Below are 12,965 nucleotides of genomic sequence, written 5' to 3' on the forward strand. Positions count from 1 at the left end.
TTTAATATAACAAGGCATCAATGACTAGTCTAACATGTCTATATTCTATACTGACTTTATAAAAAGACAAGTAACAATCCTTTCTACTGTCTACAGAGTTATCTACATAACTTAAATGTAAGCAAATTAACACATCTATGTACCGGGTAAATGTTTTGTTTGATGTATTCTGAGTTTCTGACCCAATATTTTTAAATTTGGGGAGGGGAAGGTAATTTCCTTCATAACTTATATGGTATAAATCTTTATGCTGGATTGCATGCTGCTCAAAAATAAGTTAAAAAGTTTCATATAATATTGAATCGGCCAGGGTGAGTACATCAAACAAACCATTCCCTGTTGACCTACAATATAACTAAAAGGAGCCCAGCAGTCCTAACTGGTCAATATCTTAAATCTTAAGATAATCTAATATATATACCCAGCTGACATGGATAATCAAAATTCTCAACTCGGTGAAAGACTGTCACTGAATCATGTAACAATATCCAGATCATATTTCCAATTATTGGAATCAAAAAATCTATAACAAAACCAGAAATGCCTGAAGATAGTAAAATACAACAGCTTGATTAAACAGTTTTTTAAAATAAAGTTGTCATCTAAAAATAAACAAATAAAAAAATGGAAGTACAATTATACTTCATTCAAAAACATGAAAAATACTTTTGTTCACATAAAATCAGGTCATCTGATCAGAAAAGAATTCAAAATATTCCAACAGTACATACATATTAATACTGTAGAAGTACTTTTTTCCGCATGGTATTAATTTACGCTATGTACACGGTCACAGATAATCCGCGGAAATTTGTTCAAGCGTATTTAATATAAATGTAAGGCATATAGTGACAGTCAAGAAAATCCGCGTAATTTTCTACCTGCGGATTAAATAGAAAATGAGATTCCACGGAATTATGACCCCATGGAAAAAAAGTACGTCTACAGTATTTAAAATCTAGAGGTTGTTATATATAGGTTGACATCACATGATACTTCTTTCTGCAATGTTAAAACATTCAAACAAAATCACACCATTTGTTAACTAATAAAAGTAAAATATTCTAAAAATACTTCAGCTTAAAAATATTTAAAAATCTAAAAACCTTGTATAAAGGTTAACGATACTTAATTCAAAAGTCTTGAAATATCCAATCTACTTCATTTGTTCCTTATACACAATCATAACAAACAAGTATTTCAGAAATACACAAACTTTAAACACTCTTAATACTTAATAAGCTTGTTGTATAGAGGTTAACAAAACAGCGTGCTCATCCACCCACTGTATAAATGCTGGAGATCGCTGTTTGATAATTTTCATCAGAGTGACACAGTCTGTCTCCGCACTGTGGAGATTGACCGGATCTTGTCCAAAGATTCGTCTGTAAATGTCACCAAGTTTGTATGATACCCTCGGAGGAAATCGCGACACAGGAGAAAAACCTGGTTTGAATCCTGATGCTGCATTTTCAGTGGTGGATCTAAAGAGTGAACGACAGGCCATTCCATTAGGGATGGATCTTTTTCCTGGGTCTCCATTAGATGCTTCATTTCTTCCCCTGACTGGAGTATTTAATTGAAATGCTGCTGTCGAGCGCACAAGACCTGTCATAGGGGTCAGGCACTGCTCTTTTTGTGGGGTGATACAGTGTTCTTTCTTGGGGGTAAGGCACGGGCCTTTCTGTGGGGTGGACATGGTAGGGAAGGTTTGGCCGCTGGTGGACGGAGTCTCAGGGGTACACAGCCCCTCACAATTAGCTAACACACTGACAGTCTGTTCCTTAGGAGTTACACAGTCTAAGGGTTTTAATGGACATACAGGAGTCTCGCTGTTTATATTGGTGTGAGATTCTAATTGTGAGTGTTCTATGTTCTCCACAGCCTGTAGAAAATCATCGTCTGGCAGACTCCCCTGAGAAGCAGGAACGGTGTGCTGACTGTCAACATTTCTATGTTCTACTGATGACGGATTGTGATTTTCTTCTTTGTCGGACATTTCTACATCTTTATCTTCATTATCTTCCTCATCATCGTCATCTTCATCAAAACTCAGCCTCTTCTTCACTGACTCAATGTCACATGTATTTCTTTTACTTACAACCTCAGCTGACATTTTCAAGCTTGATCCAATTGGCTTATGTCCTATCAGATCTACTGAATCTTCACTTTTTTCATCGTCTTTTTTTCCTGCAGAGTCAAATAATCTTTTTCGTACAGATTTGGCCTCAATGGGAACTCTGTCAAAGTCTGCATCACATTTGCGTTTTTTCTGTCTCACTCGACCTTTGACATCTATGACCTGCTCCGGCACCTCGGGAATGTTCTGTCCCACAGGTGTGGCAGATGAAGCTCCATTATTGGTATTTTGTGTTGGATCTGACAACATGTCTGCCGCCTCTGTATCCAGAGCACGAAGTGCTTCCAGTGAATCAGCACAGTAAATCTCACCTGGTAGACTACGAGCAATTCTTTTTAGCTCAGCATTCAGAATTTTGAAGTCGTATCCGTTTCCGTTATGAGCCAGCAGACATATAGGCTGAGGAAGTCTTGAAACAAAATGTGAAATAGAAGTGATGGTGTCATCATCAAAGGGAGATTGGGCCTCCAATGCATCATTGTATAAACCTGTTGAGAACAGAACAATTATATCTTTATGATAATTCTCTGTTTAATTATTCGACCTCAATCTATACTGACTCAAGCAAATATACTTTTGTTTTCTTCATAAGTAAAAATTTATATTTCTTTCATTAACATGCATTCTATACATACCAGTAATAATGCTGGCTGCTGGGTCGATCATCTTTTTGGGGTTGATACACATGACCAGCTTGTTACAGACCCGGGGTAAGCCTACAGGGGTCAGGAGCTCCTCCCGCTGGACAGACAGAAGACACAACTCCGTCACCCTCGGCCTGGACCCGGGGTTTATAAGTCCCGTGCATTCCAGGTCTAAAATCACCACGGTGGCGATTTTCTCCCTCGGTAACATCATGATCCACTTTCTAAAAATTAAAAACTTGATTCAATCACAAAATCCCATGTTCCCTCTCTCTTTCTAACTTAAGTCTCTAAGACCTAACAAGATTTGCCATCTGGTGAACATGTCTGGGCACATCTAAAAATTAAATGTCCAGTCATGATTCCCGCGTGTCATTAACACATGATTAATATGCTATCTATGCAGAACTAATCCGCAATGTGGAATCCTAATTAATTAAATATAATAAAGTTAAACATTCATACCTATAATTTTACAATCGACATAACGTAACCTGACACAAAAAAGCGAATGTTGACATTTTTCACCAAAAGTCACGTGATATTTACTAATGTGACGTACAATTAGACAACTCGTTCCAAAGATATTCGACTTCAACTAAAATTTAATAAATAGACTTGATCTATAGGCCTACCCAGAGTGTTATAATTTCGCTTTAGTAGCGAAGCGTAATACGTCCTCTAATGAGAGATTGCATTACACTTTATATCATTAAAGATATTCTATATAAATTCTGTGTGAAAATTTATTTTCTGTGGATGCAACCCTGAGCGGTGTTCCTCCTTGAGTAAAACTACCGTAATTAGAAACGTTTCCAACTTTCTGTGTTTTACCTAAACACTGGCTAAAAATAATAAAAAGACCCCCCCCCCCCAATCCCGCATCTTACTGACCAGAATGGTCTCTATACAGACGTGTTTAATTAATGTTAAGTGTCCCAGCATATGAAAGGCAGTTTAAATACTTTGATATTAATGTATAATGCTATCCATTTGTTTAAAAAGGTAAACCGATTATTCTGTTAACGCAACAGGAGAAAGACGCATGCTGTAACCAGACTAAATGTTAATGAAAAAAAAATGATCGTTTATGAAAGGCAATCCTTGGGCGTCGGAAACAAATTAAGGGGGGGGTGGCTAATTGAAGGGGGGCTAAACCAACAAAAAAAGGCACCCCCCCCCCCAATTTTCAATGCTTATATTATGTCTATCTTTGCGAGAAAAAAAGTGGGGGGCTAAGCCCCCTTAGAACCCCACCCCCACCCCGGTTCCGACGGCTATACAACCACACATAAATATATTTTTAATTTGAATTAAAAAAAAATTAAAAGACTTTTTCTATATTTTTTATCTACAAACTTTATGGATTTGTAGTGACACTATATATTTATAGGTCAACTTATTTATTTAATTCTTATTAATTAACTGAGGCGATATGATAAATCATTCTTTGGGCTTCATTCCCATCAACAAAGTTATAACACTGATACACAGGTACTTGTGGACAGGACCCCCCCCCCCCCCCCGGTCCCCCGATCTTCAACCCCGGAGCTTATTTGACATTTTTTTCACAATTTATATTTAGTACACTTATTCAACATGTTTGCAATATGAACAAATCGTCAAAACTCCAAAATAATCGCTCCTCAAAAAAATACCCCACTATATACATTATAAGAATCTCTCTTATATAATGTATAGTGGGGTATTTTTTAGAATTACAAGTATATGTGTTTCAAATGTATATCTACTATATAATATATATAGTATATTTATAGAAATAGATAGAACGCGAAGGCATGATATGTACACATTTATCAACCTTAACCTTCTTGATATCAGTTAAGTGACAATGGGTGACTCACCCGCTCTCATGAATCATTATTAGGGATGCTTATAAAGTCAGATTTATTTTTATTTCTGTATTCTATGTTCTATGTTCTGATATAAGTAAGCATAATAACAATTATGTTGAGTTCTGACAGAAAGTCAAGTTTGTTTTTAATTAATTAATTAATTAATATCTGAATTCACTTAATTGTATTTGAAAATAAAATAGGTAGCACATATATTTAATTTGATATTTAAAAAATATTTGTATTGTGATTTTTTTTCCGTATATTGTTTCTTCCTTTATCGTACATATATTAAAGTGATCAGTATATTCTAGGCCCTATTTGAAAAGTTTTTTTTTGAAAGAAATAATGCAATTTTTAAGAAATTGCATCGGGATCGAGATTTAATGATTTAGAGAATTTAAAAAGAAAATCATATTACATATAAATCATATAAATCATGAGTGTAATATTATGTATTATATTATTAATTATTCCTTTGAAATAATTCCCAAGTTATGTTTGTATGAATTAAAAAAAATCCTTTTATTTTCGTTGGTGTAAGCGACCTGTCCAAATTTGTTACAATTCAAAATGGCTTCCAGCGAGACGACCGACGAATCTCTCTATCCTATTGCTGTGTTAATAGACGAGCTCAGAAACGAGGATGTCCAGGTATTTTGATAACAGAAACACTTGTTTTTACGATATATATCATCTTCAACTTTTATATGCTAAAGAAATGTCCATCCGGCCTTATTTTGGGCACTGAATTCCTCAGAATTGCTGGTTCAGTGGTTGTCAATACATTGTAGGAATTATACACACTGCTTCAATAAATAATAGATATTGTTACTGTATATTGTATGATTACAAAGTAGTCATTTGTAATGAATAATTTGGAATTGCAATTAAACTTCTTTCTCGACCCAAAATCTCGACGTTGAATGTTTCTCTTTTAAAATGAAGGAAACTGACCAATCCCGTCATGTATATTTTAGTTTTAGTATTATTGCAGGTTTCTGATAAGTATAGCACAATTATGATTACCAAAAGTAATGTAACATTAAGGGGTAGGCTCGGGTCACCCATTCGAGGGTTATACAGGCTCATCATTGCTTAATTTGCCTCAAAAAAGAGGAAGACTTCTCAAGTTCTGCATCAGTAGAAAGGGCTAGCTCTCTAGCCAGACAGCATATACCCTGCCACTACACCCCCCCCCCCTACTCAGGGAAGCTTCAGTCTAAATTACAATGAATCCTCAGGGGTGTGCAATTACCATCGCCCAACGCCCGGGGCTGCCAATTTTAGAGGTCGGGCTATCTTAAATCTATACTGCGTTAGCCCGTCGGGCTAGTAAATCTAAAACGAAAGTAAACATATACCGGTATTTACCTCGACTGAATTGAGGTACGAATTAACATTTCTGTAAAATCATAATCTTTAATTCGTTTTAACCTATATGCATTGTGTGTTCCTATCGCCAGTCGTCTCAGTGACAATTATAGTCGATATAAATAGGGGGAAGTACCTGACAATTACAAAGTGCAAACCATTATTTGTTTTATTTATTTCAACTTAAATGTTTTTTTTTAAACTTTATGTTATACTTATACGTGACGTGTTTTCGGTAGTTAATGGGCTAGTGACTGGCAACCTTGGGCTAGTAACTTTGTTACCCCCACTAGCCCGACGGGCTAGTAATTTATTTTTGTAATTGCACACCCCTGATCCTTTCTGAGTGTCTAGGGCCTCAATTAAAATTACAGCGACCAATGCTGCTCCGGAATACAAAGTCCTAGACCTAGAGCTTCCTGAAGCAGGTTTGGACCTCTTCAGTTATAATAATCCCTGCCATCCACAGCAAGTCTGTAAATGGACAATATGTCCTAGCACTAACGCTGTCTAAAGCAGGTCACCAAAAACCCGAGTCACTACACTGCCACTTGTAACATGAAGCAGTCACCCATCCAACAGTTAAACAGGCTCACCGTTACTTAACTTGCCTTAAATACAGTAAGACTCTACTGCATCACTATAAACATGATAAAACATGGGAAAAGCTAGCTCTAGTGAGGCAGTATAAGATCCCTATTTCATATGTATACTGTCCGCTACAGTAATGGGCATAATGCAAACATGGTAGGTAAGGCTTTATTAGGAAGTTAAAAGAAGTTGTATATGATGAAGAATGATAAACATGATGAATGTTGCAATATCTAACTTCAGAGGACCTTACATTGAGTGTATTTATTTCTGGGCATTACTTGTGCTAGATCGAACAGTCTATCATTGAAATGACAATGTTCTATAGCATGTATAGGTTTGGAAATTATATGATTAATGGGAAAGTCAGCATTTAAGCATTTAGAACTTATATACTGTAAGATATACTTGACTCTGGTTTCAGCTTCGCCTTAACAGTATCAAGAAACTCTCCACAATAGCACTTGCTCTAGGAGTAGAAAGGACCAGGAGTGAACTTATTCCATTCCTCACAGGTAAACAAAATTTTCAAAATTATCAGGTACCCTTTATCATGTTAACTCTACATCATGTACATTTTTTTTTATCCTAAACACTCCTTGAATTTGCATGTTTAGCATGTTTAGACAAAAATCTTTCAACTAGACTTAACAATAACAATCACCTCTCAAAGTGCCCAACATAAAATTGTTAACATTATCTTTGTAAAGTGACTGTAGATGGGAGTTTGTTTCTTCACTGATATTAGACTTGAGATAACACATTTCCTCTCTACATTGAAGATACTATTTATGATGAGGATGAAGTTCTATTAGCGCTGGCAGAACAACTAGGAAACTTTACTCCATTAGTCGGCGGCCCTGAGTATGTCCACTGTCTTCTGGTAAGTGTGAAAAAGAACTTTTATTTACATATAAATTACGATAAAACACAAGTAATATGGATAGGTAGCAAAAAAGGTAGTGATGAGGTTTTATGTAAAAATCAATCTCTTGAGTGGGGAAAGAAAAACTTTAGGTTACTTGGTATTGAATTTGATATAGATTTGCAGAAGATACTTTCGAGGAATCTCAGTTCAAAGTTAGAAAACATAAAGATAATGATAAGACATTGGAAACATAGGAATCTCACACCACTAGGACGATTAACAGTTTTGAAAACACTTTTATTGCCAACATTGAATCATATTTTTGCCTCCCTTCCAAATCCCACTGATTTATATATAAAAGATTTAGAAAACACCTTTTATTCTTTTGTAATGGGGAGTAATGCTTTTAGACTAAAAAAAGGAGTTTGTATTAAAGATCTTAAAGATGGCGGTTTCAAGATGATTAGTATTAAAGAGTTTATTATGTCTCTGAAACTTGTATGGATGAAAAATGTCATACTGCAAGGTAAATATTCATATCTAACTTTAGATTTAAAAAAAAACAGTTTTTTGTGGAGAAGAATACATTCTCAAGAAAATTAAAGATGTAAAAAATATGTTTTGGAAAAATGTTTTAGAAGCCTGGCTATTTTTTTCTAAAAAATTACCAGAACCAGAAGCAAGTGCCTCTATGGAACCACTATTTTTTAATAAAAATATACTGATTGGCAAGAAAACAATTTTTTATAAGAAATGGTTTGAAAATAATGTATTTTTCGTAAATGATCTCTTAAGAGAGGACGGTTCCTTTATGGACATTAATATGTTTAAATTGAAATATGGAATCCATACAAACTTTCTTGCGTACAATGGACTTATAGCTGCTATCAGAGAATGGATGAAAACCAAAAATATAATTTCTATGCCAACTGTGTATATGCCATATATTACACAAAAAACATTCCGTTTATTAAATGCGAAGAAATCAAGAAATTTATATGAAATTTTGAAAAGCAATGATATCAAGCCTTTAGGTCAGACTAGCTGGAATAGAATTTTTAACTTGAATGATAGTGAATGGGAAAAAGTTTTTTCATTTCCTTTTAAGCTCACAAAAGATACAAAACTTCAGTGGTTTCAGTTCCGCATTAATCATAAAATATTAGCAACAAATTCCTTTTTACATAAAATTAAGAAAATAGATTCATACAAGTGTTCTTTTTGTGAAACTGAGACAGAAACTATTGAACACATCTTCTGGGAATGTGAAGTAGTACAAGACTTATTGAATAGTTTTGATAATTATTGTTTTAGAAAGATTCATATTAATGTTGTATATTTGAAAAAAGAATTCATATTGGGATCTTTTGCAAAATTAGACAAAATAAAATATCTCATTGCTCTTCAGATTAAATATTTTATCTACAGAATGAGATGTAGTGGTAAATACCTCTCCTTGAATGAACTGATATCCTCCATCAAATATATGTATGAAATAAACAAGTATATTGCATATAAAAACAATAATCAGTTGACTTTTGACGAAGCCTGGAAACCCTGGAAGAATCTGTTTTTGTAATTTTTTTTCTTACTATCCCTTCTCGCCCTCCTCTCTCTCTTGCTCTACTCTCTCTCTCTCTCTCTCTCTCTCTCTTACCCGACATAACCGACTTGTGAGGAATTGGGCGCATGGAATACATTGTGGGGAAAGTGCTTCCGTATTACAATTTTATTAAAATAATAGGCAATTTTTATGGAAAATAACTATATTATTATATACTCTCCTTTCTAATCGTAAAAATTACCTATCTGTCGTCTCTGTATGTAATCAAAAATTATGGGGAATGTTTTTTATCACTCATTCTTATGGGGAACGTCATCAGAACTCCTCTGGCTTTACTGTTGGATTCAACAATTATATCATTCTTGATGTTTTTGAACATTTTTCTCCTAATCCTCTACTTATTCATGGATACAGTTTTACATAGATAAGTGGTATTTTGATGTATAGTCTGTTTAAAATAGCTAAATAAATTTTTGACACTGCATAAATGACGTCACAATATTTACCAAACTCGTTACATTGAACATCGAGCCCGATTCCACTGTTGTCAACAAACATGCAACGGTTCCTAGTTCGAATCTAGGAACGGACTGGAAATTGATTTTGTTCATTTATATTTATGCAATAAAAGTAAAATAAAAGGGGAATATATCAAGGATAACAGATAAACGCTGTTGAGTTTTTCTGCATTATTCCCAACTGTAACGAGACCTTTTTCATGTTAATATTCTAGGATACAATGACATTTTTCAACGAAATAGGAAGTGTGCATGAAGTTTCGTTTATTAATTATTAAAATAATTTAAAGGTAACAAGTCATCATAGATATTGAATTTAAACCCATCTCCTTCCTTCCCATTTTTCCCGATCCAACATTTCCACAATTTAAATAAAATGGTTTTTGTCTTTAGTTGAATAGTTTCTCTCTAGTTCATTTCTCAATTGATCGATGAATTAAAGAGATCAACAAATCGTTAAATTCAAAATTATTTGTTAACAGCATTTGTTGAGTTCAGTTTATCAATTCATTTTCCAGCTTAAAAATTGTTTCATAAATTTTCAAAGTCAAAAGTTATATTTTTTTCATTCAGAAAATCAATCTGACATTGTCTCCACGTTACCCAGTTGGGCGTGTTCGTTTGTGGGTGAATGGGCGTCGAAAGCAAATTGAAAGTGGGGTGGCTAATCAAAAGTGGGGTAGGGGCTAAACCAACGAATAAAAGTAAACCAAAAAAATAACAAACCCCAATTTACAATGCTTATATTATGTACAAAATGATGTTGAAATGCTGTCAAAATGTTGTAAAAAGTGTTGGGGGGGGGGGGGGCTGTGCCCCCTAACCCCCACCCCGGTTCTGACGCCTATGGGTGAGTGACGTAATTTGCATCGTGGGATCATTATCGAATACAGAAGTTCTCTTTGCGAGGGATGCTCTGCCTTGTGGTGCCCTTGTCTTTTGGTTTAAAGCGCAAGGACATCGACATCATTTATTTCGTTCTGTGTATATAAGTGTGTTTTTTTCTGTTATAAAAATTTTGGTCATTATGTTTTGAATACGAGAATTTTATAATACTTACCATGTGCATTCCAACAAGACATTCCACAATACAAAATAAGGCTTTACCTCAACTTGTTTCTTAGAGTTTCAACCACAGACACCTAAGTGCATGTATGGATCCCCATTGTTAATGGGAAAACAGTAAGATTACTTTTAATTTTCAAAAACATTGAATTCCCCGTCAATTATGTCAGTAATTCACTCTATAGAAAAATGAAATTTTTCTTACGTACCGAGACGGACCAAATACAGTAAACAGTATATAGAGAAATACACTGCTCGCAAGATAAGAAACAAATTTACAAACCAAAAAAAGACAAATTAGTATTATTTTGAATAATACATTTGCAAGCACTATGTCAGAAAGATGTTTTCCTTCTAGTATCGCTAACCTTCACTTCATCCTTTTCATTGAAGGTAGGAACCAAATACTAGTAACAGGCCGGGGGGGGGGGGCATTTACTGCGCTTGAGCGGCTGCCCTTAAATACGAAAAGGATCTCCTGACCTTTAAAGGTCCACAAGCAGTCTCTTAAAAGTGGCCCTAATGGGGTACCTGTAAAGCGCGTGATGAAATAGAAACGAACGAACTGAAACGAAACGAAATCTGCCGAAACGAAACGAAATAAACCGAAACGAAACGAAACCTACCGAAACGAAACGAAAAAAAATTAAAACGAGGCCTGCCGAAACGAAACGAAACAAAACTATCAGAATGTTTATAAAGTCTATTTTTACTTCATCTGAAATTTAGTTCGAGTTCGAGCACCAAAAGCAATAGTTTCGCTTCAAGCTCATACATAGGTGTCGGAAATTGAAATAAGGGGGGGGGGGGTTTCATAAACAAAAAAGGTAAACCCCAATTTTCAATGCCTATATAATGTATATCTTTGCAAAAAAAGTGGGTGGGGGCTACACCCCCCCCCCCCCCCCCCACCGTGCTTGCGTTGCCATATTTTGTTAATATCCTACTGAATAATTTACCCACTTAGAATGACATCGCTCACTTCGAGAGACTTTTTTCTAGTCAATTACATCGTTTTAGGTCTGGTCGAGCCTCTTTATTGCAAACCACTCATGTCTTCCTTGAAAATTACCTCGATAAAAATAGGACCGTATGTACGTAGAAAGGATACACAAAATTCCGGTTGGGGTTAAATGAATAATTGAACGATGAAACCAGACACCTCGGAATGGAATACTAAATACTCCAAGTCTCTGGTTAATCCTATGTTTTAAGACATTGGCATTACATGTACAACGTTACATTGACTTTATTTCGACCCGTACATAAACGATTCTTTACATGTAAAACATCAATTTTGATAGATACCGGTATGTTCTATCTAGATAAATAAGGACTGAAAATAAGAGTAAGATATAAAAATTAGAAAATACTGCACATATTGAAAATTCAAATTATACATGCATAGTGCGCTCGTACATATTTGCAGCTGGCAAAAATGTTAATACATCATTAGACTGAGAAGGGAGCGTAATTTATCGGTAATTAAATCTTATATTAATAAGTCCTTGAACTATATATATTTTATTTAAAATAAAAAATCCACATGCTGTTACACATATATAATCATATACATGTACCTTGATTTGAAGAAAAAAAAACATTTTGATAGTTTTGTTTCGTTTCGAATCGGTAGGTTTCCTTTTGATTTCCTTACGTTTCTATAGGTGTCGTTTCGTTTCGGTAGATTTCCTTTCGTTTCAGCAGATTTCGTTTCGTATCAGTTCGTTTCGTTTCGTTTCTATTTCGTTTCGCACTTTACAGGTACCCGCGCTTCGCACTTTAAAGGTTCTTCGGATGACTCGTACCTCGCACATAACCTCGGACCTCAACGGTGATCTTCCATCTTGCTGATTCAGTCATGTGATCCTATTTGAATTTTGTTCAAATATTTTACTTTTGAAATCCGAGTTACTTTGATGCACGCCCAACACTGTGTTCTTGCTTTCAAAGAATACTAACATTTGGTTGTAATTAATACAAGAAATTACACAAATAATGAAACTTTTCTATGAACTTTAGGCAGAGCGAAATATGAGCGAAATATGAAATGAGTGACAAGGCAGTTTCCGGCGGAGAAATGTAGCGATCTGATGCGTATTCCTCCACCTATCACATCCGAGGTTTGAATGGAGCGTAGCGGAGTCAGCCGAGGATTGCCGATTGGCCCTAATGTCCTTTTTTGTGAAGCCAGTTACAAATATGATGAACGGCCTCGATATTGTAATGTTAAATTTTATTGACACTTATGGTACTTATTCACTTAATAAATTAAATTAACGTCTCAGTATTTAAATAGAAAAAAATGCATGAACAGTTAAGCTTCGTTATCTCGAAGTTGATGG

At 35.0% G+C, this 12,965-nt stretch overlaps 2 protein-coding genes across 3 annotated transcripts in view; one reads left to right on the forward strand and one right to left on the reverse strand.

The window, feature by feature from the left end:
- Positions 1-16: 16 nt before the first annotated feature.
- Positions 17-3,318, reverse strand: LOC134255060 (uncharacterized). Of its 2 annotated transcripts, none has more exons than XM_062737583.1 (3): positions 3,250-3,318; positions 2,776-3,008; positions 17-2,628 (listed from the first exon to the last, which is right to left on the reverse strand). In XM_062737583.1, exons 2-3 carry the CDS (start codon positions 2,996-2,998, stop codon positions 1,235-1,237), a joined length of 1,617 nt encoding a protein of 538 aa, XP_062593567.1. In that variant the 5' UTR covers positions 2,999-3,008; positions 3,250-3,318; the 3' UTR covers positions 17-1,234. The 2 variants fall into 2 exon arrangements, with proteins under 2 accessions (XP_062593567.1, XP_062593566.1); XM_062737582.1 differs by having other exon boundaries at positions 2,776-3,121; positions 3,250-3,307.
- Positions 3,319-5,154: 1,836 nt separating this feature from the next.
- LOC134255062 (serine/threonine-protein phosphatase 2A 65 kDa regulatory subunit A alpha isoform-like) overlaps positions 5,155-12,965 on the forward strand; it is a 98,409-nt gene continuing 90,598 nt past the window's right edge. The window contains exons 1-3 of the mRNA XM_062737584.1: positions 5,155-5,294; positions 7,030-7,120; positions 7,388-7,488. Of these exons, the coding sequence (XP_062593568.1) occupies positions 5,214-5,294; positions 7,030-7,120; positions 7,388-7,488 (273 nt within the window). The 5' untranslated portion in view covers positions 5,155-5,213. The remainder of the gene's footprint in view (positions 5,295-7,029; positions 7,121-7,387; positions 7,489-12,965) is intronic.

Source organism: Saccostrea cucullata, unplaced genomic scaffold, assembly GCF_032062105.1.
Source record: "Saccostrea cucullata isolate Sc308-1 unplaced genomic scaffold, CSIRO_AGI_Scuc_v1 ctg2457, whole genome shotgun sequence".
Classification (NCBI taxonomy): Eukaryota; Metazoa; Mollusca; class Bivalvia; order Ostreida; family Ostreidae; genus Saccostrea; species Saccostrea cuccullata.